At 36.4% G+C, this 14,128-nt stretch overlaps 1 protein-coding gene across 1 annotated transcript in view; it reads left to right on the forward strand.

Annotated features, from left to right (window-relative positions):
* Positions 1 to 223: 223 nt before the first annotated feature.
* Positions 224 to 14,128, forward strand: part of USP25 (ubiquitin specific peptidase 25) — a 185,721-nt gene continuing 171,816 nt past the window's right edge. Inside the window, exons 1-2 of the mRNA XM_012730671.1 lie at positions 224 to 231; positions 1,593 to 1,651. Coding sequence (XP_012586125.1) covers positions 224 to 231; positions 1,593 to 1,651 — 67 coding nt within the window. The remainder of the gene's footprint in view (positions 232 to 1,592; positions 1,652 to 14,128) is intronic.

Below are 14,128 nucleotides of genomic sequence, written 5' to 3' on the forward strand. Positions count from 1 at the left end.
TGGCCTTTACCCCAATTCTTGCATACAAAAATAAGTAAATCTTTTTAAAAAATAAAATATTTATCAAAATCAATGGAATGACCATAAAAGAAAAAATGTAGAAGTAATGACCAAATTAGACACAAATTTTTCTTTCCTTACAAACCTTCTGTGACAGTTAGTTTGATGTGATAACCTAGGGCCAGATTATGGTGGTCATTAGTTCCGTCAAGCAAATGTCTACATGTTGCGGTATATAGGGCATTTTTTAGGTGTAAACAACATTTGAGTTACAAGAATTGAATAAAGAAATCTCTCCTCAATGCATATGGGACTCATCTAGCCAGATGAAAGCTTTAAGAACACAGACTGAGGGTTCTCAAATAAAAGGAACAGAATTCTGACTTCTAACTGCAATAAAGAAATTCTGCCTAAATCTCCTATCATTGGCTAGAGATTGCAACATCAACTCTCAGCATATTAATCTACTGCAAGGATTTAGGATTCTCTAACTTCCAGTTATGTAAGGAATTCATTCCTAAAAATAAATATTTTTCTTTATACACATATGAATATATTTTATTGATTCTCTGGAGAACTCTGACTAATATACCCTTAAAATTACAGAATGAAGATGCTCAATAAATATTGGATACTTTGTATAAATGTATGATGTCTGGCCCTCCCTGGTGGTGCAGCGGGTTAAAGCACAGCACTAAGAAGCTTAAGCCACTTCCGCATAAGTTCGATCCTCGCCTGCCGCGGAGGAGATCCACATGGCGCGGCAGACCTCTCCTGACCCGCCCGCTGCTCCCCTCAGCAGTGTACTTTGTAGATCTGCCTGTTCTGCACCCCACTCTGTCTCTGGTGAATCCTCTCACCCTCCGCATCTCTGGCCTGTACCCCAGTTCTGTATGGCCTGTACCCCAGTTCTCTATGAATAAATAAATAAATCTTTAAAAAAAATGTATGATGTCTATAGCATGTATTCTTAGGGTCTTATTTTAGTATCATCTTTAAAAAAACCCAAGTAGATAATAGCCACTTTTATTTTTTGCATAATTGTTTGAGATTCTTCAGGAAGATTTTGTCCTTTTGACTCCTTGGTTTTGCTTCTCAGTCTTATCCCACCTTTGCTTTAACAACAATTCATAAAGAACATAAAATTTTATTCTTTTCCTCCCTGAGTAAATGAAATAATTATATATTTCATGGCCTTTTGTCCATTTCAGATAATGTTTTTTTCCTTTTTTTTTTTGTGAAACGATTGCCATTTGTTTTCTAATTTTGAAAAATATTAAATTCCAATATGTTTAAATCTATGGAATGAATTTTTACAACACTCCAGAGAATTATTAAGGATAAACTTTTCCATGGCTTATGTCTTTATTTACTTTCTTTTATTGTTCACTTGTGTGCAATATTTGATTTCTCCCTCAAGTGTAATCCCTGTGGTACCACGGGATAAGTTTGAAAATTTTCACAAGGGTAACTTTTAGTGGAAGGAACAATTATTTATTGAAAAAAGGTCAGGTAGGTAGGGCTGGAAATGTTTACAAGTATCTGAAGAACGTACAAAGGTTTTTATATTTCCTTCCTCAACTCCCTTCCAGGTACGACCAAGCAGAAGAAGAACAGGCATTTCGGACATTAGGATGGCAGGATTTAAGAGGTAAGATTGTTCCTTAATCGTTCTGATAACCTAGTGAGACTGAATATAGCACTGAATGTTGCAATGGTAAATACACGCAGTGTAGGCAGCTCAGCGGAGGGGAAGTGGGGACTGGAGAGAACAGCTGACAAATGTCCAAAATTACATAATTCATTAAACTTGTAATTTTCAAATGTGCTTCTTTATATAGTCACTTGGAGTGATGATTAACTGCATTAGTTTCTTCAAAACACACATGAGAACATTTTAGCAATGTTATATAAGTAGCATTGTTCACAATACGGCAAGGAAGAACTTTTTCTTAGCAACCAGTACCACTGCCTGAAAGTGTTTCGGTTTTGTATGAGGACCCTAAAATCTGTCTCACACATATCCTGCAGATGTTTCCAATATAAATTGGCAAGCTGTTGATCCCTTTTCAAGTGTGTGTTATTAAGTGGGCCGGTAAGGTTGCATTTGTAGTTTATGTTCTGCCTCCTAACAGCACCTGACTGTAGTGACTTGTCTGTGTAAAGGAGGAATGGAGAGGGTCTTGCAGAGAATGGGGCTTCTTCATGAAATCACAAAAGTCTAACCGTTAATCAAGTGGTAAAGAACCATGAGGCCAAACAGGGAATCTGCTTCTGAGGGCAGGAGATGCCTAGTGATGGGATAAAGTCAACTATATGTTCTATATCCAATTCTTGAATTTTGACATTTGAAGTCATAATCCTCTTTCTTTAAACCACAAGATTCAGGAGGAACCTCACTTCCCCACCTTACCTCCTGCTACTATCCTTTGTGAACAGCAATGCTACTTCCCAGGGTCTATTCCCAAGTAAACACAGGATGAATGAACTAGCAGTTTTAGAACTGGCATGGATTATAAATTCCCACCAGAATACTATAGGGCTGCTTCTTGGCTTCATCCAGACTAAACAAACAATCTAATTTTCTTCATATTTTCCCAGGGACATTTTGCTTGTGTTGTTCATTTTCTTTGTCAATTAAAATATTGTTTTATAATCAGTAAAAGAAACATTGTGGTTTCTCTAAGGCTATAAGGACCTAGATACCGATGTAGCCATAGGTATTTAAAAACAAAACAAAACAAAACAAAACAAAACAAAACTAGATATTTTAAAAAATGGAAATACTTGATGATATTATGCATATGCCCATGTGTAGTATACGATACACACATGCAGGGAAAAAGGAGCTAACTATAGTGAGAAAAGGCTTATCTTAAAGGGCAACTCTTAACACTTTATCTGTCCCAGATGTGGGTGCTGTTACACAGAATGAATTGCTTCTTCCCTTGTATGCATCACAGAATAAAAATTCTGAGTCGTGTAGAAAAACCCAACTGAGGACATTAAATTGTTGTCACTACTTGGCTACCAAGGTCTGTTCTGTTTATCTTACCCTTTGTTTCTAAAACTAAGACAGTGCCTCTCAACAAGATTACCTACTATGGGACATTACCTTTACGGAGCCTACTAGAAAGCCTAATGCAAAGGGTTGTTAACGCTGTAGGATTTGGGTTTTCATAAGATTTATTTATTTGTGTATACAGAACTGGGGTACAGGCCAGAGGTGCAGGGGCAGTGAGAGAATTCACCAGAGACAGAGTGACCAACAGACAGAACAGGCTGAGGGGAGTAGCAGGCGGGTCGCCTTGCCATGTGGGATCACCTCCCGGGCGAGCAAGCGGGGGATCGAACTCAGGCGGAAGTGGCTTTAGCTTCTTAATGCTGCGCTTTAACCCGCTGCGCCACCAGGGAGGGCCCTGCGTGTGTTATTTTTTATGGAGTTTACACTGCTTGTTTATAGTTTAGGGATACATGTTCACACCTCCTCAAATACATGTTACCATAACATTTCCACCACTGAAGCACCCATAATTTTCTCCCATTATCCATTGGGCCAACTCTCTTCTTTAATCCACACCTTCACTAACCCTCTCTGACAGCCTCAATTCTATACTATTTCCAGACTTTTGGTTTTGTTTGTTTGTTTGTTTGTTTCCTTTTGTAAGTTCCTTTGTTTTGTTTCTCTATATTAAAGATGAGTGAGATAATTTGGTGTTTGTCTTTATCCTCTGACTTATTTCCCTAGCATAGTCCCTTCTATTTCCATCCATGTTGCAAATGATAAAATTTCACCTTTTTTTTAATAGGTAAGAAGTATTCCATTAAGTATATATAGCCCATCTTATCCACGCATCTGATGTTAGACACATAGATTGTTTCCATGACTTGGCTTTTGTAAATAGTGCTGCAATGAATTTAATCATGAAAACACTATGAATTAGAGTTTTTGCAATATCTGGACACCCAGCTTTAGTTATCTTTATATCCAGCATAGTCTCCACATTGACTAAAAAGTACTCTTGCTTGCATATGCCTCTGACAACAATGGACATACTTTGGCCTTTCATTAACCCCCAACAAGGATCAAATGCAAGTTTTATTTTTTTTCACTGTAATTGTTCAGCCATCATGAACCAATTAACTTATGTTGATTTGCATGGCAGCAAATCACAACAGCGAAGACAAGTGTCTTTTGATCATTGCATCATCAGCAATACTTATTCACTGATCTCTGACATGAAACAATTACTTTTCTACTACAGAAGGGCAATCTTAATTAAACTTGTATTTCCTGTTTCCCAGGCTTTTGGAGTAGGAGGAGGGCAGGTTTTCTCTACCAACTACTGCAATGGTTTGCATCATCTTAATTTGGTTAAAGTCTTACACCCCCTAAATCCTGATTGTCTGCATTCCAAGCTGTGGGGTGTGGCAAGTAGCCAGTTCTTTTAATTCCAGAAACTGCTTGATGAAGTTTGTAAAGTCTCTTTTATTTATACACCCTCATGCAGTGTGGGAAATTTTTGAGCTCTGCTTCAGTTCATGATTTATATTTATTGAATATGTATGTGATCAAAAGTATACTTGTTTTTTAATTTTGACATTTCCAGACACTCGGTGGTATTTCTCAATATAGGTAGGCAGACTACCAAGAGAATTTTGCTCATCTGTTTCCAATAAAGTTGAAGGAACAAATGTTCAAGAAATTAAAGGATTATAACAAATATATGTTAAAATTAAAGCATAATAAATGGTTACATGGTAAGTAAAAACTGAGTAGTACAGGTAGTAAAAGCAGGAAAGAATTCATTGGTGGTGTAGTTCTGACAATGAGGAATAGCTCCCTCTGAGTTCTGCTTCAGAAAGAATTGATTTTGGCCCTCTTTGATGGTGCAATGGTTTAAAGTGCAGCACTATGAAGCTGTCTGCAGCCACTGCAGCATGAGTTCAATCCCCAGCCAGGGAGCTGACCCACATGGCACAGCAGACCTCTCCTGTCTCCAAGCTACTTCCCTCAGCAGTGTAGATCCACTTGCTCTGCTCCCCACTCTGTCTCTGGTTAATCCTCTCAGCCCCACACCTCTGCCCTATAACTCAATTCTTGTATGTGTAAACAAGAGAGAGAGAGAGAGGACTGGTTTTAATATATGTGCTTATATATTCATGTATAAAGCAATCAAAAAATTGTTTTGACTTGTTCTACCACTTAGTAAATGTTTCTCCTTCCTTTCCTTAGTGGAAGTTGCTTACCTGTAAATTCATTGTGCTTTTACCCGACTGTTCAAATCTAACTTTGAGGAAAGACTCAGCTCTCATGCTTTGCATTCTGGGTCTTCTTTTGTATACATAGAAGTAAACAAAGCCTGTTCATAATGCCTCCATCTCAAAGTTAACAATCCTTATGAAGTGAATAATTTTATGAGACTAATGAGTTCACAGCTAAAACAGAACTGTAGAATTGCACATAAAGAATTTTTTTTTTTTTTAGCAAAATACTATTGCCTGATCTTCTGGTATGAACTCCTGTGTAGCTTCCTATCACCTTCTGGGACAGTTTCATAAGTGTAAAAGAGTAAACATTAATGTCCTGTTAGCCTGATTTGTGCTTATTCTTCAGCACCTACTATGTTGTTGACACATAATATATGAGGATTCTTAAGTATCAAGGCCCACTTTAGACATATAGATACAAGGATGTGAAAAAGAGTGAATTTGTTAAGATATTTTTATAAACCCTGCATGCCTCTTATGGGGCTAGGAGCTACTTTCATAAATTATAACTTTACAAAAAAATTCTGTAACTTTACAATACAGTGTTAACTCTGTATTTCCCCTTGAAGTCCTTTTTAAGAAGTGTTAGCTCTGTATTTTCCTTTTAAATACAACAGAGATTTGTTCTTAAATTATAAAATATCAGATGAATTACAAAGAAGACAAAACTTAAATTTCCAAGAATTTTTATTATTCCTTAATGAAGAAAGCAGTAAGAGAACAGCTTTGTGGTGTTTCCTTATGTCCTTGATTGTTACGGGAAAGATCACGAGAGAATAGTGTGACCGTTTGAAAGGAAAAGAAAGGAGTCAATAAAATCAACAAAAGAGGTATGATTTGTGCTATAAACTTGCCCCTTTCAAATAATTAGGAGCTTGAAGGTACAAATAATAGTGTTTTATACAGCTATCCTTAGTACATTACTCCTAAGACATTGCTGTGTTCTTTGAAAAAAAAAAATCCAGTTTTGGAGACTCTGGCTTTTGATTGGGCTTATAAGTCATTTAGAAGTTGCCACAAATAAAAACTGAACAAGCTGAAGAACCAACCACTCTTTTTAGATCCCCAAGGAAAGTGAGGTCACAGAACAAGCTCCTGGTTCTGAGTGAGGAGAGACCATAGAATCACAGCAGAAACCTCCATGGGAACCAGATAAGGTAGGAAAACATAAACTGCAGTTACAAGTTGCTAGAGGTTCATCAGGACAATATGTTGGGACCAATCACAGTGGGTCACTCTGATTTTGTAAGTTTTACCTCCTGGACTTCAGTTTCTCAGAGCGAGTAGTGGAGAAAACACCCCTGTGTTTCCAGCAGAGGGAGCAAAACAGGAACCATCATAAAATAGAACACATCACTCTTTTCTTCATCACAAGTCTGCCAGAACAGAGTAATACAGTTTTATCTGCACCTCTTTCACCCAAGTTGGGAAATACCTAACTCATTAAAACAACCAAAGACTAAACATATGACCTTAGAACATTCCTTTTGCCCACACATTACTCCCACGTGATAGCTCATCGCAGCTCCTTTTACCCAATACACCATTTCTGGCTAGTGAGGAAAAATACAGACATACCAGAAGACAGAACATTTGGTTCAAAGAGACAGAGCAAGAATCAAATTCATACTGAGGCACAAGAAGGCTGCTGGAATTATCAGACCAAGAAATCAAAGTAAACAGCTCTATAGCCACTAACTTAACAACCTAGATAAAAATTCCTTGAAAGAAGCAATGTGCTAAAACTTATACAAGAAGAAATAGTCTGCCAAAGTCTACAGTTACTAAAAAACTGAAACAATGCTTTTTTTAATAACCTTATAAAACAAAAAGCCACAGACCTGGTGAAAGCTACTAAACATTTGAGGAAGAAAGTATTCCAATGCTCTACAATTGATTTCAAAGAGAGAAGCAGAAGAAATACTTCCTAATTCATTCTATGAAGCCATCATTATCCTGTTACTAAATCCAGACAATTACAACACTGGAATATCAAAGCTATAGAACATAGTTTCCTGAACATAGTTGTAAAAATCTCCAATAAAATGTTAGAAAATTGATCCCAGAAATATATAAAAATAATTATATGATCAAATTTATCCAGCATATAAAACAAGTATAGATGGAATTTATCCCAGGTATACAAGGATGGTGTATCAAAAAACAATATCATAGAAGCAGACTAGAAAGAAAAATTACAGGATTATTACAATACATCTCATTGCAAAAAAAAAAAAAAGATAAAATTCAATACCACCTCATAGTAAAAATTCTTTGTAAACTAGAAATACAGAGAAATTTCTTAAACTTGACAAAAAATGAATTTTCAAAATAGAGTCCATATTACACTTGATGATGAGAAAATAGAAGGTTTTCCAATAAGATTAGATAGAAGACAAGGTACTGCCACTCCTTTTCAATATTGTATAGTAGTCCTACTTAATGCATTAAGATCTTCTAAAAGGAAATACAATGTATACTAATTGGGAAGGAAGAAATAAATTTATATTTTGCTTGCTGGTAATAATAATCATGTAGACAAACTAGCCCATTGAAACCCTTCTAAAACTAAAAAAGCAATTAAAATGAGGTCACAGGATATAAAGTTAGTTTATAAAAATAATTGCTTTCCTATATGCCAGAAATGAACAGATGGAATTGAAAATGAAAAGAAAGGAAAAGGGAGAGAAATATTTGCAAAATGTTTACAGGATCCACAAGAGGCTAACAACAAAACTGATGAAATAAATGAAAAAGAACTAAATCAACAAAAATGATATTTTATTTTCATATATAGATTCAATATAGCCAAGATGTCAGTTATTCCCTACTTGATCTATAGATGCAATGCAATTTCAGTCAAAATTCCAGCTATTTAGTGGATACTGATAAAATGATTGTAAAATATATATATGCTAAATGAAAGACCCTGAATAGTTAATTCATTAAAGAGAACAAAGTTGAAGAACAGGTACTCCAAAACTTTCACTCTTTATATAAAGAGTGACTCTTTATATAATTAAGGCCATGTTGTATTTGTGAAGAATAAACAAATGGAATGGAATCAAGAGACCAAAATAGAATCACATAAATGGTGTAAATTAATCTTTGACAAAGGAGCAAAAACAGCACAATAAAGAAAAGATGATCTTTTCAACAAGTCATACTGGAATAGCTGTATATCCACATGCAAAAAATAAATAAAAATGAGTATTGATAACAGACTTTACCTTCTTCAAAAAATTAAAATGGATCACAGACCTAAATGTGAAATGCAAATCTTAAGCTGCTAGAAGATGACACACAAGAAAATCTAAATGATCATGGGCTTAGTGATGACTTTTGGGAATAGCACAGAAAGCATGACCCATGAGGGTCCTCCCTGTTGGTGCAGCAGGTTGGAGCACTGCACTGCTAAGCTAAGCCATGGCCACTTCAGTATGAGTTTGACTCCAGACCAGGGAGGTGACCTACATGGTACAGCAGACCTCTCCTGTCTCGCCTGCTGCTCCCCTCAGCAATGTAAATAAAATTTCCTCTCATAATTAAAATTTTTGCACAACTGTAGCTACCTATAATATATACTCCATAATATTTCTTTGGCAAGATGTCTAAGATTTTAAGACTTCATAGATCCTCCCCTTTCTATTTTATCACAACTAACTCTATGGCTTTTAGACTTTAGAAAGTTCTCTTATGTTTCAAGACTTTGTATGTACTTTTCAGTTCCTCTCTTGTCTTCCTTCATATTCTGTGTTGACTATTTCTGTTCCTCGTCAGGCCTGTTCTCAATGCAGTCTTTCATGATATCTAAAAATCAAGTTAATCCCCTAAAAAATTCTAATTTTCAATTAGAAGATGAATAACTTCTGCAGATCTAACACGCTAGTAGTGATTATGGTCAACGATACTATAGTACATATTTAGAAGCTATTAAGAGACTAGATCTCAAATATTCTTATTATAAAATAGTTATGATAATTATGTGATGTAATAGAAATATCACCTAATGCTATGGTGATAATAATATTGCAATAAATAAATGTATCAATTCAATATATTTTATACCTTAAACTTACACAACATTACATGTCAATTATATATCAAAAATAATAAATCGAAATGTTTAAATTTTTATTACAACACTGGTCAGGGATTCTTTTACACGTCATAATTTACATATTTGTCTCAGCCTTTACATGGCACCTTATGAGCAGAGGTCTCTGTCTAATTGTCTTTGCAAAAGCATGAAACGGGGATACGCCAAGGCAGTGATATTAGGGAAACTTAGACAATGAATTAAATATGCAGCTAAGTTTTTTACTTAGCTATGTTGATATAAAAAGATAGCTATGTTGGCTGAGTCACAACCTGGTAGATAAATTTCTATTTTTAAAAAGAATGTAGTGAGAGAGTAATGTGTGAATGTGTGTTTATCATATCTCCACAAGATTATTTCACTGTTTAATGGTGTTTAGATTTTATTATCAAAGTGTATATTCTCATTCAACCAACGATAAATGCTGCATGGGCAAAGTCTGCTGCAGTCACAAGACATTAGCAATATTTGTAATTCTTTATGAAAATGAAAAACTGAGGCTTTGAAATATACTTCACCTGGGCTCTGCCTGGTGGCACAGCAGGTTAAATCTTCACACTATGAAGTCAGAAGCCACTGTAGCACAAGTCCAATCGCCAGCCCAGGAGGTCACCCACATGGCGTGGCAGGCCTCTCCTGACCCATCTGATGCTCCCCTCAGCAGTGTGTTTCAGTACATCTGCCTGTTCTGTCCCCCACGCTGTTTCTGGTGAATCTTCTCACACACCATACCTCTGGCCTGTACCCCAGTTCTATAAACATAAATCAATATTAAAAAAAGAGAGAGAGAAATATACTTAACCTTATGTCAGAATTGCATTTTGAAATGATCTCCTTTTATTATCTTATTTACATCATTTGCCTGACTTGAGTTTTAGAATCAGTAGCTCATATTCAGAAAATCCACTATTTCATCAAAGCACTGAGGTAAGTAAATATATAAAGAGAATCACATAGGTATGAATTTGCAAATCAAAGTGAAAATATGGAATTATACTCACTCCACAAATTGGAATTGTATATCTTACCAAACTTGGGTCTGATTTAGAGAAAAAAACTGATGAACATTTTTTTCAAGGATATTTCATTACTTCCAAGTCATCCTGCTATATTTATGCTTGTGTCTTTGATGCTTATATGGGGAAATAAAGATAACTGGAGGCAAACTCCAGTAGATGAGTGAACTATTATTGTCCAAGATTTTTTAAACTAAGAATGGCATAAAATGCCATGGAATTTCAAAGCTATTCCCCAAGAGAAAATTGTGTCATTGTCCCAAACCGCCCCATGGAAAGGGCCTGTTCAGGTTGAATTCACTATGTGTTATCATCACTTTGTTGTAAAATCAGGGCAAATCGGCACACTGATGAATATTAGTGTGAATTTATAACTGAGATCAATAAAGATTGATCATCATTAAATTCTTTATTTTTAAGGATTTGGATTTCCTTCTATTCTGTACATAAAGGAGGGGGGGAAGAATAAAGCAAACTCCCACTTTAAAACACACCTCCACAAAGTGGGATTTGGTTGTTCTCAAGGGTAAAATTTCTACCAAGAAAATGACAAGCTGATGCCAAGGCAGAATGGGAGGTTTCTGGGGGGGCGTGGGGGGTAGCAGGTATAGATGTGCCATGGTTGCATCACATTTTGAGCTCAGATACTCTTTGAACAACTTAAATTTCAAGGATTTTACTAATCCTTCTCAATAACTCTAGCACTTACTCATGAATGTTGAATATTAGCCCTAGAAGGAAAAATAATCACTTTGTAAAGAAAAAATAAATGCTTTCCAATACCTTTCTACCTTATTACTTTATTGGACTTATAAAATAACTCAATGTGTCAAAGAAGTAAGAATATTCTTATATTACAGAAAATAGGAGTTCCTCAATATTAATAGGAAAACTAAGAACCAGAACTTTCTGAGCAGACTGTGACCAATGACCAAGATTTGTTGCTTGAACAAACGTTAGTCAGACAACTGCACCTGGACCCATGCTCATTTGTATACATCCTCATTAACCCAGTGACAGCAAGATCCCTGTGAAGTCAGTTTCGCAAATGTCCCCCATCCTTCATATGAGATCAGCCACGTTATCTCAGCCACGTTATCTCAGCCACGTTATCTCATCAGGTTCCTCAGGCCGGCACCATTTCCCAGGTGATGGCTGATTAGCATGGCCTGTCTTCAGCAGAGATCCCGTCAGGCCGCTTAGCTAAAGCCTCCCTTACCTCTGTTGCCACCTCTTAGTAATTTTTCATTCACTCACCGCCGCTCTGCTCGGTGTACATAAAAGGGGGGGGGGCGAGAATAAAGCATGGCATGCCTCCTGGTTTGTCCATCCTGCATTTGTAATTGAGCACCCCTAACCCCTGCAGCCCCCCACCCCCGTTCTGCAGTGAGAGAGGTTTTCTCCTAGTAATAGTTCTGAATTTCAGTCTATTTTTATGACGGCTGTTTTGTCTTTGACACCAATGCTTGGGTTGTTTGCATACTTTTATTATTGAATCCTTATGGCAAACACTGAATTTTTTTGTTACTCAATGAATTTCAGGGTTCGAAATGGTTCTGCTTTATTGAAGATCAAGTGACAAGTTGGAGGTGGAAATAGAACCGATTCCAGGTATTGTGTGAATTTAAAGTCTTGCTTACTTAAAAAAATTGTGTAATTTCTAATCTTTGCATATTGTTTAAAAAAAAAATGCCGCCAAATATAGAAAACAAAGAAGCAGTTAAGTTAAACACAATTTTTGCAATATGGGAGATATAAATAGCTTCTTGTTTTAAGATATGGTAAATTTATCTTAGCATCAACACATTCTGGAAGGAAGCCACCGTCATTATTCAAGGGAGTTCCCAACACTGAGACAAAAGCAGAATCCTTGAAAATAGACTCCTATGAACCTTTCATTTCTTGCTCGCTGGAGAGGTAAATGCAGAATCTTCATTCCACATGGAATATTCCCTGCTGACCATCCCTTCTTTGGGAAATGTTGCGCTACAGTCCTGAACTGCTTGGGTCATTATCAAAGATTGGTTGAGTTCCCATCACACCCATCTTTACGGAAAATAGTGTTCAAATTCAGCTAGCTGGTGTTTACAAATGCTTTCTCATATAGAGCTCCCATCCATTCTTTAACTTACAAAATTGCCTTCAAAAGGCAATTTCCATATCCATATCCAATTGCCTTTGGATATGGAAATATAGCTCAGCACATAATTACATGATTTGTGTGTTGGCTTATACCTGTCTGTCTGGTCAAACCAAATCCTAGTTTCAAAAGTCAAGAGAATTATTCCATGAACTTAGTTAACTAAAAATAGTAAGTAAATGTCACATTCTTATTCTTATGTTTATTTCCTTAAGCATATTATCTCTATTTCATATTAAAATGGATTTGGTAAGGGATATGAACCATAGCGAGGATAGAAGAAGAATCTTGGTCTATCCTCTTATGTTCTTTGGCTGGGCTGAGAATTTATACTAACATAAAACAGATTAACAGGAGAAAAGCATCAAATTCTATTTAATATCTTGTTTATGCCCAGTTGCCTTCAGAGGAAAGTGAAGACCTGAAGATTAGGACTTTTGGAGAAATGACAAAAGAAAAGGGCTTAAGCTTTTTGGAAAAGTAGACTGTAGAAAAGTGACTTGTACATATATTAGGAGACGAATGAAAGATAAGGGTTATTTAAGTAGGTGTATTTCTACAGATATTTGAGCTAAACCTCCAGTGATAAAATGTTTTTGCTGGTATAAGGAAGGCACATTTCTTTAGGAAAATTTATGACCTGCTTTTTGATAAGAAGGGGAAGGTCAGAGAGCCCTTCCTGTATCTGTTGCTTCTCAAGTGCCTTCAGCTTAAAATAATCAATATGTCAAAGAGTATATTTGGGACATTTTGACATTGACATTTTGAACCCCTATTACTAGCATCATTAGCAGTAAAGGAACTATACACTTTTAGCTCTTGGGATTTCAGGAAATAGAACGCTTACAGGAATTTTATTAAGATTCCTTTTAACTCATCCTCACCAAATAACATAGAAGTCACTGGAAAGAAAGCAAAGCTAGAGAGAGGCTTGAACTGCCACTTTAGCAATTTCTGTAATGTCCTATAGCAAAAAAAAAAAAAAAAAAAGTGCATTTTCACAACATGAACCCTAACATTCTGATTAGTTCTTACAGCTTCACTTGTCTGAACTAACTAGGGAGTGGCAGTATTGTAGGGCCATTTTCTGTTTGACTTGAGAGCATATGAGTAACCCCTACCTAGACAGAAACAAACTAATGTGAAAGACTTCTCCATATCATGCCTAAAGGCGGCGTTCTCCTGGAGAGTAAGTACTGAATGTCTAGTTAAAAGCCCAGTAACATAATCCAAAATGACAAAGATGCTCTGTAGAACTGTATTCTATACAGACAAAAATGAGCACGATTAGAAGAATGCACATGGTAAATGCTACTCTTGGGACTTTATACCTATTCTAACAAATGGGATTAGGGGGGCTCTCCCTGGTGGTACAGAGGGTTAAAGCACCTCACTATGAAGCTCTCAGAAGCCACTGCCAGGAAGCTGACCCACATGGTAAGGCAGACCTCCCCTGACCCACCTGCTGCTCCCCTCAGCAGTGTACTTCATCAATCTGCCTGTTCTCCTTGCCCTGTCTCTGGTGAATCCTCTCACCTACCACACCTCTGGCCTGTACCCCAGTTCTATATGTGTAAATAAATAAATATTTAAAAAATATTT

This window comes from Condylura cristata, unplaced genomic scaffold (assembly GCF_000260355.1).
Source record: "Condylura cristata isolate star-nosed mole 26May11 unplaced genomic scaffold, ConCri1.0 scaffold00003, whole genome shotgun sequence".
Taxonomy (NCBI): Eukaryota; Metazoa; Chordata; class Mammalia; order Eulipotyphla; family Talpidae; genus Condylura; species Condylura cristata.